This window comes from Siphateles boraxobius, unplaced genomic scaffold, assembly GCF_051911475.1.
Source record: "Siphateles boraxobius isolate OS27281-9 unplaced genomic scaffold, OSU_SipBor_1 8, whole genome shotgun sequence".
In the NCBI taxonomy this organism is placed as follows: Eukaryota; Metazoa; Chordata; class Actinopteri; order Cypriniformes; family Leuciscidae; genus Siphateles; species Siphateles boraxobius.
In genome coordinates this window covers 3,248,009-3,266,947 of record NW_027509208.1, presented here as the reverse complement: position 1 = coordinate 3,266,947, position 18,939 = coordinate 3,248,009, and the positions used below count along the sequence as shown (strand labels likewise).

The window sequence follows — 18,939 nt, the reverse complement described above, 5'->3', positions numbered from 1 at the left end:
CTGACATCTCTTGCTTTTATTCAGCAGATTTGATCCAAATAAGCTAACTGCTTTAGCTGCAAATTACAGCAATGTTTTTCTCAAGACTGATTTTTATATAATGTGCAAATCTTGATCCAGTTAGCATCATGCTTTACCATTCAGCTGATGCAACTGTTTCCCCTATATCCCTGGCATGTCATTCCTTAGCTTCCTACTAGAGTGTTACTCCCTCTGTCTTTACCAATTACACGAGAAACCACTTAAAAACAAACAGTCTTTGCTCTATATGATTCAGACAGCATTCCTCACAGTGGAAATAGACCCCTTGATTGGAGTCATTCTAAGTATGTGGGGCACATTTTTGATCGCTGACTCTGAAAAGTGGTTCTCTTTGACATTTACCTCTTTTCCCCTCAGACGGCATGTTTTCGGGAGGAACGGGACGTGCTGGTGAATGGGGACAGTCAGTGGATCACAACGTTGCACTATGCTTTCCAGGATGAGAACAACTTGGTGCGTGAGAACTCTCAAGCTCACATTGGGTCTGATTCACATTCACTTGATAAGGTGCAGAGGGGGAGATAACGTGATCATCAATCACGGCTTACAGAGTTTCAAGGGACACTGTCTTTCAGCAGACTATATATTTATCTGTGTCGTGTTGTGTATATAGCGTGACTGGAGAAGAGGGTCTTCGATATGAACTATCATTTTAAGTTCAGCTTCATGAGTGGGAGTGTGAGGGAATGAAACTGGAGGACGAGGGCGATAAGAGGTTTTAGATGAAAGTATGTCATGGATAACTGAGATGGGATGGGTTAATCCGAGGGTAAAGGAATTTAAATTGTAAACTGTTTTTGATTGATATCTTTCTTTCCCATTCCTTTTGTTCCCTTTCTTCTTTTATTTCTGTTTTATTCACTCGCTGTTTTTCTCTCCGCCTAGTATCTGGTGATGGACTACTATGTAGGGGGAGATCTGTTGACTCTGCTCAGTAAATTTGAAGATCGTTTGCCTGAGGACATGTCCAAGTTCTATCTGGCTGAGATGGTCTTGGCTATTGACTCTGTGCATCAGCTACATTATGTTCACAGGTGGGTCCTGGCATCTTTAAACCAGGGGCCAGTTGTATCAACATAACCATTATGTTAAGACTATGTCTTACAAAATAGTATGACCAACTAGCAGTTAGTAAGGTGTAATCAGTCTTACTTTTTGCAATCAAATTAGACCAATCTACATTATGTAACTGACTTAAAAAAGTTATAAACAGTCTTAAAGAAACAAATTTGATGACTAACTTGTTAGACTAGTCTTAACAGTTTATGCAATCGGCCCCAGGGTTGTCCATCAGTTTCAAATGTTGACTGAATGAATTACTTGATTTGCTGGTTAACTAATCACTATTATTGCAATATATCAATATTTTCTGAGCCTACAAATAGTACAAATCTAAAGACAGCTTTGTGGCAGACAAAAGCATTGAATATTAAAAGTGGCTTTATAAGTCATTATATTGGTTGTTTTATTTCCATATCCCTGAATATAATCCTATCACTGTCCACAGCAATCCATTTTACAGTCGGGTTTGCCTGTAAAATAGTTTTATTTAGTGAGAATACACTAGATACAATAGATTATTTTGATACTTAAATACATTGACAGATGTCATTGCAGAAAGATGATTCTGATCATATTTGACAGCCAAAGCCATGTTAACCAGCCAAAATGTGACCCCTTTATTGAAACTAAAAGGATTAGGGTTATCCTTATTTGCTGAAAAGCCAGTACGCTTTGGTTATGTCACAGCAATAACCCTGTTTGCTAGTTGGTTGTGGTTTTAGAGGAGGGATATTTTCATTCTAGAGTGCATTTGATTGGACAAGAGTCATTATGTTTGATCTGTTTTCATGGAAATTAAGACTACATTTTAAATTTTGAATTTTGTCAATGTTTAGGAGTACACTACCATTCAAAAGTTTGGGGTCAGAAGATTTATTTGAAAAAAATGATTTCAAATAAATGCTGTTCTTTTGAACTTTCTATTCATCAAAAAATCCTGAAAGAAAATGTATCAATGTTTCCACAAAAATATTAACCAGCACAGCTATTTTTAACTGATAAGTATATTTTAATATATTAAAATAAATTAAACTGAATATATTAAAATAAAAAACTGTGATTTTAAAGTTTAATAATAGTTCACAATATTACTGTTTTTCCTGAAATAATCAAATAAATACAGCCTTGGTGAGCATAAGAATCTTCCTTCAAAGATATTAATGTTACCGACCCCAAACTTTTGAACGGTGGTGTATATATATTAGCATATAGATGAACTCAAAGCTAATACACATGAATTAAAAGCCACAAAACACCCACTTTGATTTCATGGGGTTTGGTTTTCAAATAAGCTAAGCATGCACTAAAGCGTGCATGCTTAGTGCAATGAGTTGGAAAAAAGGCTATGTTTAGTCTGAGGGATGGTTGGGTTTGAACCCATCTTTGGTTATCATACAGGAAGTGGCTTCTCCATATTTGCATAATAACAGGCACCAGTTGCATAGAGCACTCAGCGTGATGAATGTGTTTGTACTGGGACTTTGGGTGTGCTTCACTCCCACCGAACACTTCATTTAGGTACAAACACACACACTTTCTCTAATGTTCTCGTGTTGTCTTCCTCACAAACTGATGTGCCGTCCTGGTCTGCCAATTGCAGTCTGTTTTTGGGGCACCCAGAGGGACAGGCAGGGGAAAGTTAAAGGCAGTAATCATGGGGTTAGAGGTGTGGTCAACTCTCCTCTCGTGAGAGTTTGGCACGCCTGGTTTGTGGAGGGTGGGGACGGAGTGGATTGGTCTCCAGGGATGGGGTTGGTGTGGGTGTGTTTTTGTATGAGCCATGTTAAAGGGTGTGCATATGGGAATAAGTGGTCCTGTACATTTGAGGGTGGATGTACTGTGTGAAAATAGTTGAGACACCACGGTTTGCAAGAATGCTCAGTGATGGGTCCATAATTAATAGTGTATTATCTAGAAAATGATTTAAAGGGACGTTTCACTTTAAAAATTAAACTTCCATGTACTCGCTCTCATGTAATTCAAAACTTGAATGAGTTTCTTTCAACTTTCTGCCAAACATCCCTTTATGTTGAATGTTCACACTGCTGTTTTAATCACAATTCGATTTTATAAAAAAACATTTTGGTGATTTTTGGACCTTGAAATGTTTTAATTGTACAAAATCACCATAAAAATAGTCGATACTAGACTATTTTTTTTATTAAATCTAATTGTGATTAAAACAGCAGTGTGAACATTCAACATAAGGGGATGTTTAGCAGAAAGTTGAAAGAAACTCATTCAAGTTTTTGTTTTATATAAAATCGAATTGTGATTTATAAAAAGACGTTTGTAGGACTGTACAATTTGGCCAAATTTGTTGTAATTTACTTCACAATATATAATAATAATAATAATAATAATAATAATAATAATAATAATAATAATTATTATTATTATTTCTCTTTAAATATATTCAACAAAATAAGAAATATTACTATTTTAATATTTCACTGTGAAATAAAAGAAAAAAAAGAATTTAATAAATATAATGCAATAAACATCATTTTGTTTTACAGTACAAGTGACATGCTTCACCCTCTAAAATATGCAGCTCATTTATTTATAAATTAAATCACACTAATATAATAATCACACCAAAAGGCCTTTCACACTGAGCATGATTAAGTGACGTAAATGTACGATGCGAAGATGCTCTTGAATCGAAACAATAGATCCCTACAAAGCTAATAGATCCATACGGAGCTATATACCCGGCACAATCATCAATCGCGGAACGACAAAGTGAATTTTTTTTTTCACTTTAACCATTCGCTTCGCTTCATTGTGTCGTACTCATGGTGCCTAAGGCCTTAAGCCATAATGCATTTTCGGTTTTATTTCACTTAACCATTCAGCTGTAGTTTATACAACTCTAAAGTCATATGACTGTGTCTCAGCATTGACATCAAATCTGGCATGATGCAAGGTTTGGAATGACATGGCTGTGAATAAATGATGACAGTATTTTAATTTTTGTGTGAACTATGCCTTTAAATGGATTTCTTAAATCTCAAATGAATTTTGTCTCTTCATTTATTTATTAATATTCACACATTGTTTCTAGTCGGCAGATCACATTAGTGGGCTCCTGCCCTGAAAGCTCCTTCCAGGAAAAGCTTGGAGCTATTGCTTTCACCCAGCCCTCATTAGACTAAGTGGGCAAGCTGTTGTGTTAAAGTTGAGGATTTTTAGAGATTGTGTTTGTAAGTGGTGTTAAGTGCCCTGTTCCTCTCTGCCAGATATTTGCATAGGGTGAGCTCTGATCTGTCCACTGATGAGGACCAGCCCATGTCACAGTTGAAGAGCCAACCAGACGCGCTAGCATCTGTGGTTTTGTTGTGCATGACTATTGCATTATATTCAGTTATTGATCAGGGCCATATGTGTGTCCTGCTATTGATCAATACCATGTGTGTGACGTCTCAGCTGATTCCTAAGGAAGCTAGCTGGAATTTCATACGCCACAGAGACATGGCTCATCGCACCTTAAATGTCAAGAGGGAATCTCTTGTTACCTGTAAAGATCCCCTATCAAAGAGAAAGATGAACAGTCGTTGCCTGAGGATTAAGCCACATTCATTTGAAACGGCACAGGTGATTGGATGACCTCATAAAGAGCTTTGTTTGGCGACACCGGCGGCGGTCTTAGTGTTTGTAGAACAGCTTTTTTTCAACCAGAGGGCCTTGACCTACAAGTTGAAGTTTCCACATACTCCGCTTTTCCTTTTTTTTTTTTTTTTAAATGGATTGAGCTCAATCCTCGAGTAAAAAAATAAAGGACTGAATGAACTGCTGAAATGTATCCAACATCCCCATACAATGAGTCCCACCCCCTTCTCTTTCTTCCTGTCTATAGTTGACCAGCTCTTCCTGTGGTAGGCATGAGGCATGTCCAGATGGTGCTCACAGATGGTTATTGTGGTCTTAAAGTGGGATTACCTCCCTCTGCTCGCTGTCCGCTGCTCCTTAAGACAGCAGCCCGGGACAGAGCCACCCAATTATCACCTACACTACAACCCCTGCTGGCCAGACCGAACCCCTTAATGTACCATTACAAAGTGAATGGCTTTTTGCCTAGCAGGAGGCATGCGGCCAAGTTAACAAAATCTAATGTAGATTTAATGCAAGCCAAGTTTAACATAGTTTAAAAGGAAGCTTAGCTATGATTGGAGTCTTAACGCACACAAGACTGGAGTAATAGTGAAAATAAAAGTTACATTTGCCGAGTTGCTATAGTGTCATTTTCAATGGCTATGTGACATTATCTATGTCAAGGCTAGGCTACGTTATCTGTGGTAAACCTTGTTAGCTCATAATGCTAATCTATGGTCTCTGCAGAGCATATTTGTTTGGTTCAGAGTTTCTCTACTTCCTAATTGGTTTAGCTTGTCCTCCTCCACTTTCTGCTGTTTGCTCTTTGGCACAGGACTGTGGCGGTGAGAACCGCCCAATCAAGATCTTAGAAAGGAAAACCGTTAAAGTCCTCAGTGACAGAATCAGAAGGAGTGGTCTGGATGGTCCACAGAATTGGTCATGGATTATAGCTGTTGAGAGATTTGCTGTGTATCTGGTTCAGTTTTGTTTCTGAAAATGTATACGTTAGATAAATACTTTGTTTTAATTAATTTTGAATTAAACCTAATAATAAATATTTTTCCTTCTGAACAATAGATGCATCATCTGCAAGTTTTGCGAGCCCCCCTGGGGAGACATCTGCCACAAAAAATGTACTAATTTGGGTACTTTATATATTTATACAGATACACTACCATTCAAAAGTTGGGGTCAGTAAGATTTTTCTTTTTAAAGTAATTAATACTTTTATTCAGCAAGGATATTTTTAAATTTATCGAAAAGTGACAGTAAAGATTTGTATAATGTTACAGAAGATTTCTTAAATAAATACTGTTATTTACTTCCAATTATTATATGCTTTAAAAAATCCTGAAAAAAGTTTCCACGAAAATATTAAGCAGCACAACTGTTTTCAACATAATTATTATAATGATTCTTGATCACCAAATCAGCAAGGAATCATGTGACACTGAAGACTGGAGTAATGATGCTTAAAATTCAGCTTTGCCATCACAGCAATATATTACATTTTAAAATAAAATAAAAAACTATTATTTTGAAATGTAATAATATTATTTCACAATATTGCTGTTTACTGTACTTATCGAATCGAATCATAAGTCTTAATCAAAAACATTAGAAAATCTCACGACCCCAAAATTTGCTTAAAGTAAATATATTTTATATTTATTTGTTTTGTAGTGTATTAATATACTTTTAGTGAGATTATTAAAATTAATTAAAATCTTATGTATACAATACATTTTTTAAAATCATTTTAGTCTGCCCTAGGTTTTTAGTAGCTGTGCTGAATGAAAACTTAATTTTTGATTTGCTAATTGTTGTTTTCAGAGATAAAAAAAATGTTTTATTTATTAATGGTCACATTACTTAAGAAAATAAACACCCCAAAATAGGAGTGCTATATATTATAAACATTGTAGTTTTGACAGTATTGGTTCATTATTCGGTGTGGATGAGGTCAAGCCATTATGGAAATCGTTCCACCACCCACTGAGTTCCTCACACAATCTCAGACAAACCTCTCTGTGTTAAAGCCCCGATGGTTCTTTTTGGCCCTTTATTCAACTGCTTGACAGCGGGGGATGGCTGCCTGCCTCTCACCTAACACACGCACACACATATATCTTCATATCTTTGCACGTTGCTGACAATTAATAATCAACACTTATGTAAAAACTCTGTGGGCTTTCCCCTATTCTCCTCACTCCGTGTACTAGCACTCTGCCAAAGCTGGAAGATCACACACACACACACACACACACACACACACACACACACACACACACACACACACACACACACACACACACACACACACACACACACACACACACACTGTATGAGCTTGTAATTGAAACGTAACGTTGGCAAAAAAAAACTCAGTAATGCTGAGATTTAGGGTTTATGAGCTGTTGTGATTAATGATGTGCTGACGCTGGTAAATCCCCCGGCTATTTGTGTGAGATAGTGTGCACGTGTCCTTCAAAGATTTGCTTATATCTTTTACGACAGCCAGCACTGTACTTGTGCCAACCACAGGACTGTTGCATGATTTATTGATATAGATAAACTTAAAGACTTTGTCTTAAACATAGGTGTATGAATCTCAGACAGTTTAGAAATCTCTAGTCATGACACAAATTGTGGTGTTATTTGAATGGTGCAAGATTGCAGTAAAGCTTTAGCTGTTTGGCTCAGTCCAATGACATGTAGACATGACCTTTGATCCTTAAGTCACCACAGGCCCTTGGTCAGCACACACACACACACACACACACACACACACACACACACACACACACACACACACACACACACACACACACACACACACACACACACACACACACACACACACACACACACACACACACACACACATAATACTTTAATTAAAATTAAATTTGATAATATAAAATGTAAATATATATTTACTTATAGTATTTAATTTTATTTATATGATGTGATTTTTGTATTAATACATGCCACGGCACTGAATGATTACTGTATTAATTTATTATGACATTGCCATGCCGCACTATTATTCTATTGTACTCCTTTGTTATGGTTCATTTTTGTTTTGTATAATGAGTGTTTGTGATTGTGTTTTATGTTTAATCAGAGATATTAAGCCAGACAATATCCTGATGGACATGAACGGTCACATCCGGCTGGCTGACTTTGGCTCCTGCCTTAAACTCATGGAAGATGGGACAGTGAGTTTGATTTTCAATCCTAAAGCTGTCAAGCACATGATTTCTTGCTCAGTAAGTGTTGTGTTATAAATTTCTGTCTTCCTGTACACGTTTTCTCATAGGTCCAGTCCTCTGTTGCAGTTGGGACCCCGGACTACATTTCTCCAGAGATCTTGCAGGCTATGGAGGACGGGAAGGGAAAGTACGGGCCGGAGTGTGACTGGTGGTCTCTAGGTGTGTGCATGTACGAGATGCTTTATGGAGAGACACCCTTTTATGCTGAATCTCTGGTGGAGACATACGGCAAGATCATGAACCATAAGGTTTGTATGCATCTGTACCACAAGAATTGAACATGTCGTTATTTCCTATGTTTGTTTAAAGGTGATGTGTGTAATTTTTCAATTTTAAAATGCATTCTTCCTTCAGAGACAACTGAATGCAAGCCATTCATTGGTTGATTCCCCTGAATAGTGTAAAAACTAGGGCTGCAACAACTAATCGATAAAATCGATTATGATCGATTATGAAAATCGTTGTCAACGAATGTCATTATCGATTAGTTGGTCTGCTTACGTCACGGGGAGCGTTTACTGGTACGCACACACACGCAAGGTCTCTCTCCCTCAGGCACTCTGCCGAGCGCGCGCGCTACACGGTTTGGAGCAGTCTCTTCTGTCTATGCGAGACAGAAGAGACTGCTCCAAACCGTGTAGCGCGCGCGCTCTTGCTTGCGCGCTCTAGATTTCGGGAGTTTGAACTAATTCGCGGGCATCAGGGAGCCGCAATCAATATGCGGGAGACTCCGGGACTTCCGGGATGTCTGTATTTTGTCTCGAGCATCAGGTTGTGCAATCAGTTCGCTCGCAACGTAAGTGATGGATTAAAATAGCGCTACCGCAGAAATAGGTTAAATTAAAACGGTGTTTACAAAGTGAAGCATTAAATACAAAGGCAGTTAATAACAGCAGCAGTAAAATATTGTTTTTTAGTCACTGTACTCAGTGGTTTTCAGCGAATGCTTGTGCACTAATGCATAATTTCTCCTGTCCTTTACTCAAGCCTGTTAGCTTGCTGGGTAACGTTACCTCCATTCTGTTCTCTTTTTATAGCATTTGTCTACTAAGTTTTAATTGTTTTTCAAACGCGATCTACTGCGGCTCTACATTCACACAATTGTTTTCAGTCTTTCTATATTTATTTAATCAATTTATCCTTATATTATATTCTTTTATATATTATATATATAATATATATTATATTCTTTATCCTTATATTCCTTATATATAATTAATTTTAAATAAAAATTAAATGAATTATATATTTTAGATGTTTTTAGTTTGTTTTTAGTTCAGATATTCACATCTGAACAACATGTCTGTGTAAATTTGTTTTAACAAAAATTGTGTTAAAACATAATATGTTGGATATCATTTTTTTAACAATAATCATGTTTGTCAACTTGCCATCAGCAATTATCATTAAAAAGCAATGCAAATATTGATATTAGTTAAACTCAATGTGTGGCTTTTGCACTTTTTAAAGTACACTTTTACACATAAATACCCTGATTTACGGTTTTATTTAGTTATAATAAAAAAAAAATCTAATTTAATTTCTATCCGATTAATCGATTAATCGAAATAATAATCGTCCGATTAATCGATTATCAAAATAATCGTTAGTTGCAGCCCTAGTAAAAACACTGTGGCACTATCCAAATCATTACATTTTGTTCAGGAAAACAAGTTTTTTAATGAAGTTGCAGTTTGTGATGCTAGTGCTGAGAAATTGCACATTTCACCTTTAATTTTGGAGGTGCACTTCTGAAATCTATTTGCGGTAGAGTAGCTTAAAGGGGTCCTATTGTGCTTTTTTATATTTTCAAATTTCTTTAGTGTGTGAGGTTGCTGTTTAAGCATGAAAGGGTCTGCAAAGTTATGATGCACAAAGTCCACTCCAAAGGGAGTTATTCTCTATATCAGTAAGGACTGTTTATGAACTCCCTGAAATGCCTCTATTGTAGTCTTGAGTTTTCTCCCGTACACGTCACAATTTTTCTCATTTAAATAATTCCTAATCAAGGCGTACACAAAAAATGGAGGTGAAGCTTTGTTGATTTGCGTTAGTAGTCTGTTGAAACTCGCGGCTATGGTAGGGGGCGTGACATTTCTGAAACACTTTCGAGGTGGTTGACCAATCATAAAACACTAGTATAGCCAACCAATCAGAGGAGGGGGCTTTATAAAGACAGAAACAAAGTGGTACTGACAGACTGGGAAGAGAGGTGTTGCAACTATGAAAACCTATTCTAGAAAACCCCAGTAACAAAATCAAGACTTTAAGAAAGGGCATAATAGATCCCCTTTATTTTCTTGGTAACCCATGCCTTCTTTTAGTTAACCAAGACAATAATTTGTATGTGTATCTTGCTTAGTATAGAACAAAAAAGTCATGAGTGAATTGTAAAAATTCTTTTTGTCTTTCCTTCACTATTTTATTCTGGATTAGTCATCTCAACCTAACAATGAGGTAATTCACCTTTTCATCAAGGTTCATTTAGTTTTGTGTGGGACTTAACTAATGGAGCAAAACTTAAACCACCGTAACTAGCGTAGTTAGGTAGAGATAAATAAATGATCGTCTTACTCTGCAATGCTCAAGTATATTCCAACTCTTTCTTTCTCAGGAGCGCTTCCAGTTCCCACTTCAGGTGACGGATGTGTCCGAGGAGGCTAAAGATCTCATCCGGCGGCTGATCTGCAGCAGAGAACACCGGCTAGGCCAGAATGGCATCGACGATTTTAAACAGCACCCCTTTTTCACAGGCATCGACTGGGACAACATCCGAATGTGCGAAGCCCCCTACATCCCTGAAGTCAGCAGCCCCACTGACACCTCAAACTTTGATGTGGATGACGATTGCCTCAAAAACTGTGTATGCATCTAGTTTTGTTCTAATTTTATCCTGTAGTCAATGTTTGGGTTTTTTTTCACACAAATGCATTAGTATGTAGTTGAGCAGGCCATTATGCAGTGTCACTGGATGACTTTAATGGATGTTTGAGTCTTAGATTGTTATTCTGAAATATTTTAGGAGACGTTGCGCCCACCTTCACACACAGCATTTTCTGGACACCACCTCCCATTCATAGGCTTCACCTACACAAGCAAATGGTGAGTCAGACGACTTTTGTTCATCATGCCTTTTTTAATTAGGTACACTACTGTTCAGTTTGCAGTCAGTAAGACATTCTTTGTTGAAAGAAAGGAATACTTTTATTTAGCAAGATGCATTAAATTAATCGATAGTGGAAGTAAAGACATTTACATTGTTACAAAACTTTCTATTCGCCAAATGATCATACATTTTTTTTATCTTGGTTTCCAGAAAAATACTGACCAGCACAACCATTTTAACATTGATAATAAGAAATGTTTCTTGAGCACCAAAAATCATATTAGAATGATTTCTGAAGGATCATGTGACACGGCTGCTGAAAATTTAGCTTTGCCATCACAGAAATAAATTATATTTTTTAAAATATATTGCAATAAAAAACAATTATTTTAAATTTTAAGAATATTTCACAATATTATAGTTTCTACCAAATACATCAAATAAATACAGCCTTGGTGAGCATAAGAGAACTTCTTTCAAAAACATTTAAAAATCTAACCAACCTCAAACTTTTGAACAGTAGTGTAGGTTGCTGTGCACTTTAACAATATTATTATTTTAATAAAATTTGAATTGCAATTGTGTGATATATGTGGTTCTTTAGCACACTGTCAGATCGAGGGTGTCTGCGAGAGTCCATTGGACCTGCACAGGTAGATGCTGATCTTCAGCGTAGCCTGGAGGAGAGCTTGGCTTCTGAAGCCTATGAGAGAAGGATCAGACGTCTAGAGCAGGAGAAGACTGAACTTACCCGTAAACTACATGGTGAGGGCACTAACACATCCAGAATAAATCACATTTTATCCTTCTGTCTCTCTGAAACTTATTTTTTCCCTTAGAGTCCACACAGACAGTGCAAGCACTGCAGTACCCTGATTCGGAAGCCCCTGTGAATGCTAATACAGAGGTAGAGATCAGGAGTTTAAAGAGTGAGATCGACATCCTGAAGAAACAGATCGCAGGTGAGAGCTCGATATTGGGTTAGAACGCACACAGTTAAGGGCACAATCCCGGTCTTGGGTCTTTATTGTACTCTATTGATTACCCATTGAGGGTAGTGACATCTTTGGACAAAGACTATATAATGTTGTGTCATGTCAGACTCTGGTCAAATGGAACAGCAGTTGCAGGAGGCCAGCACTGCCCGAAGAGACCTGGAAGACTCGTCTAAGGTCATCAGGGGCTTAGAGAAGCAGCTGAAGGGTGTCACACAAGAGAAAAATGATCTGCACAAGGTACCCATTTCGTTGCATAAAAAAAAAAGAAAAGAGGATCAATATCACACTGTTATCTAGCCATATATGCCAATCAATGGTGGGGAAACTATGGCTTGAAATATGCTTAACTAGTGCAACCATGCCCTCACCAGGTGAGCCAAGGTGGTTTACTAGCTTTAATCATTTTTATCTTAAAGGAGTCATGACATGAAAAATCAAATTAGCCTTAATATTTTGATGTAAAAGAAGTTTCCTTATTATAAAGTCCTCCTTATTATAAACTAAGCATTTATTTAATCAAGCTTCAAAAAAAGCTTGTTTGGATATTGGGGGACTTGTGATGTCACACGGGCAAATACATTTGCATATTCCTGCCTCCAGAGCAAGACATTGACGAATAGTTTTACATCATCACATCATAAGCCCGGTCTACTGGCGTTCAGTCGCTTAATGGCTGACACTTGCCGACACTAGATGTGAGCGTTGGGTCAAAAGCAAATAGAATCCAATATACAGGTCCTTCTCAAAAAATTAGCATATTGTGATAAAGTTCATTATTTCCATAATGTAATGATAAAAATTAAACTTTCATATATTTTAGATTCATTGCACACCAACTGAAATATTTCAGGTCTTTTATTGTTTTAATACTGATGATTTTGGCATACAGCACATGAAAACCCAAAATTCCCATCTCAAAAAATTAGCATATTTCAATAATTAATAAAAGACCAATAAAAGAAGTGTTTTTAATACAACAAAAAAGTCAACCTTCAAATAATTATGTTCAGTTATGCACTCAATACTTGGTTAGGAATCCTTTTGCAGAAATGACTGCTTCAATGCGGCGTGGCATGGAGGCAATCAGCCTGTGGCACTGCTGAGGTGTTATGGAGGCCCAGGATGCTTCGATAGCGTCCTTAAGCTCATCCAGAGTGTTGGGTCTTGCGTTTCTCAACTTTCTCTTCACAATATCCCACAGATTCTCTATGGGGTTCAGGTCAGGAGAGTTGGCAGGCCAATTGAGCACAGTAATACCATGATGTTACGGCCCTTTATCTAGCTTGGCTCGTTAAATCACATATAAGACAAGGACCGAACATATTTAATAATCACAGACGATTGAGTGGTATTCAGACGTTAATCACGCCATAATTTTTAATCCAGTCCACAACAGACAAAGGACAGAGCACCCCATAATAAACAACAAACAAATAAACAACACAGGTAGGGCAACAGAAAGAAACATAATCCCTTAACTAAGCCTATCGTAGCAGGAAAGATCTTACCTAACTCCCGACAGAAACAACAAACAGGTGAGTCTTCCGGGCCACTGCTTCGCTACGCTACAATCTAAATAAATAACAAAAGTGAACTAAGGAAATAACCTCTACCTGGCTTTAAATAATAAAAAAAACTCAGTTCACTATCATCGAAGACTTCAGCATGGAGGTGCGACACGAGACGATGAGCGTTCTCGCCATCAGGCGAACCACCCCAGCTGACAACAATCAGGAACGGCGGCGAAGAATGAGGAGCAAGAGAAGCGGAGAGAGACCGCGCCCTCAACACCAGGCCGGCTTAAGTGCAGGAATTCCCATGACGTCACTCATTCCGTAAATCAGGGGAAAACCCCTAACTCCACCTACGAACTCAAATAACAAAATTAATACACTCAGTAGTTCAATATATATATATATATAGATCCACGTAACACATGGTCAGTAAACCATTTACCAGTGGTTTTGGCACTGTGAGCAGGTGCCAGGTCGTGCTGAAAAATGAATTTTATCTCCATAAAGCTTTTCAGCAGATGGAAGCATGAAGTGCTCCAAAATCTCCTGATAGCTAGCTGCATTGACCCTGCCCTTGATAAAACACAGTGGACCAACACCAGCAGCTGACATGGCACCCCAGACCATCACTGACTGTGGGTACTTGACACTGGACTTCAGGCATTTTGGTATTTCCTTAAAGGTTCAAAAGTGGCTTGACCTGGGGAATGCGGCACCTGTAGCCCATTTCCTGCACACGCCTGTGCACGGTGGCTCTGGATGTTTCTACTCCAGACTCAGTCCACTGCTTCCGCAGGTCCCCCAAGGTCTGGAACCGGTCCTTCTCCACAATCTTCCTCAGGGTCCGGTCACCTCTTCTCGTTGTGCAGGGTTTTTTGCCACACTTTTTTCCTTCCCACAGACTTCCCACTGAGGTGCCTTGATACAGCACTCTGGGAACAGCCTATTTGTTCAGAAATTACTTTCTGTGTCTTACCTTCTTGCTTGAGGGTGTCAATGATGGCCTTCTGGACAGCAGTCAGGTCGGCAGTCTTACCCATGATTGCGGTTTTGAGTAATGAAACAGGCTGGGAGTTTTTAAAAGCCTCAGGAATCTTTTGCAGGTGTTTAGAGTTAATTAGTTGATTCGGATGATTAGGTTAATAGCTCGTTTAGAGACCCTTTTCATGATATGCTAATTTTTTGAGATAGGAATTTTGGGTTTTCATGAGCTGTATGCCAAAATCATCAGTATTAAACAAATAAAAGACCTGAAATATTTCAGTTGGTGTGCAATGAATCTAAAATATATGAAAGTTTAATTTTTATCATTACATTATGGAAATTAATGAACTTTATCACCATATGCTAATTTTTTGAGAAGGAACTGTAATCTCTGATACTGTCAACACTGGATACAGTATACAGATGCCCGTTCACTTTACTTCACTTGCTTGAGTCTGTCAACAAGAGGACAAGTAAATAGAAGCGTAAAGGAACGTTCGCTTTGACGCGTCCAGTTAGAACAGCTCGTTTGCCTCCCTCTACAGACTGTACAGAAGTGGATTGTTTATTTTAATGGTGTCTCAGATCGTGTCGGAGGATTATATGTTTGTTCAGAGAATCTGACTGCAGATTGTTTATTAAACGAAGCACAATGTAATAGAGAATTCGCAAAGAAACTTTTGTTGACAGCAGCTGCATTTTCATAATGCTTTGTCTGTAAATGACTGTTTTATCTGGATAATCAAAACACTTACTCACATGCAATAGCCACTAGTCAGTGGGCGTTGATACTGTTTCCTATGCAATGACGTTAGCCAATCATAACAGTGGCCAGTTACTGACAAGCCTTAAAGGGGAACTTGGCAACTCTAGCCATTTCTTCGCTGATTTTCACTTCGTTCACATATTGTCTCAACAAGCTCCTCTACAGCTGTGAGGCGTATATTTCACAACACTGTCGTAAAAAAAAACTCACTTGCGGCCCCTCCTCCCCCTTTCTACTGCTGCTCATGTGCATTTATTATAATCGGAGCCGGCCAACTTTATCATGTGGAGCTATGTCTACCGAGGTGGGTAATACATCATACACAGTATCATATGGCGTGTGTTTATGTCGAATTGCCGTAAAGCAGTTTGTGTTTCTCGCTCGTTCTCGCTTCTCATGAGACTTCCTTTTTCCAACTTACCGGGATGTTAGTCCCCATGTTGCAAGGTTGGTTTTCTGCCTGGGAACGCTGGGGTGTGCGGGGAAAGTCACAATTCTCACCAGAACAGGTTATTAAACCATCCAAATGATTTGTAAACGGTTTTATTAGGTTGAAATAGTTGCCAAGTTCCCATTTAAAGGAGCCGTCCTTTAAAAATCTGACAGAGGGAAACTGTTTTCCACACACACACATGCATATACAGTATATTGTACAAAAGCTTTTATTAACATCATAAGTTAACCTAAAACATAAAATAAATTATGCCATGGCCTCTTTTAAATCCAAAAATTAGGCTTTTAATCTATTGCTCAATATAGTATGAGATTTACTGGTATTACACTGTTTTTAAGTGTTCTAAAAACCATCCAAACAGACAGCTTTGCTAGACTGTAAAACTAGCTAGCCACTTTAAGCTGCTCTATGCTGTGTGTTTTCAGAGTAATTGCCATAAATGTCCAACTAGTTCCATTATGATTTGCTGCCATAGTTTAAGGGTCACAGCGACCTGAGTTGACTTTAATCTTTAACTATGCCATTTAACAGATCACTCTTTAACTAAATGACTTAAGTTGGTCCTCGAAGGTAAGTTATATTAACGTTGATTCTGTAATGGATATGTGAAGGAGCTGCTGGAGTTGGGAGAGAAGGTGAAGGCTCAGTGGAAGGAGCTGAAGGAGGCTCACAGTCAAAAGAAGATGGCCATAAAGGAGTTCTCTGAGCTAAACGAACAGCTGAGTGATCTGCGCTCACAAAAGCAGCGGCTGAGCCGACAGTTCCGAGACAAAGAAGAGGAGATGGAAGGAGTGTCGCAAAAACTAGAGGCTCTGCGGCTAGAGATACGCAAGGCTGAGAAAATGCGCAAAGAGGTATAAGCTTCAAAACCACCCACCCTGCTGGAACTTACTGGTGTTAGACCACTATATAAGCAAAGTCAATATGGCTTTAATTTTGATGCAGTGCCCCAGCAATCATCAGTGGTATCATATTTGTGTATTTGAAGGCTGCATATTTGATGTTTGTGGTGTTGTCCTTTCAGTTGGAGGCCCAGGCTGAGGAGCAGGCGGCAGAAGCTCAGAAGGAGAGAAAGCTACGAGAGAGAACTGAACAGTTCAGTAGACAACTAGAAGAGGAGCTGGAGGGAATGAAGGTGACAGTGCATGACTGCATTCATGTACATTAATAAATGGAATATGAAATATGACTTTTACATATAAAAAACACTTTTAGACACTCATTTCCCCCTTTTCTCTTGTTCTCTTACACTGCGTCCGAAATCAAATACTGCTCTACTATATAGTATGCGAAAAACAGTACACTAAAAGAGTAGTATGTCCGAATACATAGTATTCGAAAAACAGTCAGCGAAAAGTCCCCGGATGACCTACTACTTCCGCCGAAATTCTGAAGTGCGCATTTGATGGACACTTTACTATCCCGTGAGGCCATGGGAAGAGATTTATGAATGGAAGTGAAGTGATGCAACTGACTCTGGTAGGTCACATGACAGTAACAACATGGTGGATGTAGTACGTATGAATTTCATTCATACTATCCATATTCATTCTATATAGACCGTGTTTTTTTTTTTAAACGTCGCATAGTAAATTCAAATTCAAGTACACGATTTCGGACGCAGCGTTAGTCTTTTCTTCTACACACATATGTATGTCTTGGTCCTCTTGCAGCAGTTGAAACAGACTGGGCCGTCTCACGCAGCGCCGAGCTCAGACCAGCAGCAGGAGCTGATGCGCGTGCGGGCAGAGCTGGAGAAGAAGAACGTACAGTACGAGGAGGAGTTGTGTCGCCGGGAGACGCTCCACAGCACTGAGCTGAAGGGCCTCAAGAACTTGCTACGTGATGCCGAGGGTCAACACCTCACACTCCAGAAAGAGATTCTCATGCTTAAAGACAAACTGGAGAAAACCCGCAGAGAAAGGTACATGTATAACTATATCAAAACTCATTCTTTCTATCATGTAATTATTCAGCTGCTGGCACACTCAGCCTTCGCATAAGCAGATATTTACGGCTTTTCTTGTCTGCTGCCCACTTACACAGAAAGGCCAAACTGAAGGACCAGAGAAATGGCTTTTAGAGGCATAAATCTGAATTTGAATGTATTGACTATAATAACCAACTGTGGTCTGCGAATCGTTCATGGTCATGCTATTTGAAGATGAAACCACCAGCTTTTCTTGAGCCAGCAATGTGAATCTGAAGATTTGTTTTCTTTACATTGAATCGTTTGTGTTAAAAGGCTCCATGGTAGCAGAATGTAGCTGTTCTGCAAACTTCATCATGTTCATTATTGTGTTTGCAATAGCCAAACTGAGCGAGAGGAGTTTGAAACAGAGAACAAGCAGAAGTACGAGAGGGAGAGAGCCCATCTGACAGACGATAACAAGAAGCTTACAAGCGAAGTGGAGAAGGTGAGATCTGTATCACTCTCAAAAACACATGTGCCAATGTTCATAAAATATTCATTAGTCTTTCATCACAAAAAGTATACATCAAATCGTGTATGAAATTCCCCCTTCTCCTCTGGCACCATCTCCCCAAATCCGCTAACATTCCTAGAGAGAGATTGTAACCACACTTAAACAAAATTGCTTCTCGGCTCAGCCACTGTTTACTTTGGACCGCGAGGTAAAATCGGAATCAGCCAGTCAAATAATTCTGCAAGTTTGGACATATCAGATATTAAAGGACTCCTTATTTTTGGTGGCATGGATATTAAACATTATTCATTTCGTAAAAATACCTGGAAACCCAAAACACAAAGGCAGTTTAAAACAATAGCGCAGCCGGCCAGGGCTGTCATGTCAAATGCCAGATTGGATTGGGTTTCGAAACATAAGCAAGAATGATGGCATTTGGAAGGAATTGAACCAGGATGTAAAATGCCTGAATAAAGTCGCATTCCAATAAAAAGAGCACTAATGAAGTTTTGTATAGACTTGCCGTAACAAAGTATTTTTGCTTCCTGTCTTTTGGACAATGTTCAGTTTCCTACAGAACTCTACTTTACTTTATACTTTATTGTCCCATTCCTGGGAAATATTTCTTGGACAACATGACATGGCCAGTACACAAATTCGATCACACGCAACACAGTACATAGCATACAATAATTAGAATATAACAACATTCCAA

At 38.5% G+C, this 18,939-nt stretch overlaps 1 protein-coding gene across 14 annotated transcripts in view; it reads left to right on the top strand.

Moving 5' to 3' along the window:
• Positions 1–18,939, top strand: part of cdc42bpab (CDC42 binding protein kinase alpha (DMPK-like) b) — a 65,485-nt gene that overhangs the window by 26,773 nt on the left and 19,773 nt on the right. For 8 of the 14 annotated variants that reach the window (XM_077219829.1, XM_077219826.1, XM_077219822.1 and 5 more), the window contains exons 4-16: positions 400–495; positions 928–1,076; positions 7,829–7,922; positions 8,024–8,224; positions 10,591–10,839; positions 10,999–11,078; positions 11,687–11,847; positions 11,922–12,044; positions 12,184–12,317; positions 16,410–16,652; positions 16,823–16,933; positions 17,472–17,722; positions 18,110–18,215. In XM_077219829.1, the coding sequence (XP_077075944.1) occupies positions 400–495; positions 928–1,076; positions 7,829–7,922; positions 8,024–8,224; positions 10,591–10,839; positions 10,999–11,078; positions 11,687–11,847; positions 11,922–12,044; positions 12,184–12,317; positions 16,410–16,652; positions 16,823–16,933; positions 17,472–17,722; positions 18,110–18,215 (1,998 nt within the window). Of the gene's footprint in view, positions 1–399; positions 496–927; positions 1,077–7,828; positions 7,923–8,023; positions 8,225–10,412; positions 10,434–10,590; positions 10,840–10,998; positions 11,079–11,686; positions 11,848–11,921; positions 12,045–12,183; positions 12,318–16,409; positions 16,653–16,822; positions 16,934–17,471; positions 17,723–18,109; positions 18,216–18,939 lie in introns of all 14 variants that reach the window. The other 6 variants (XM_077219831.1, XM_077219825.1, XM_077219828.1 and 3 more) reach the window with 1 other exon arrangement.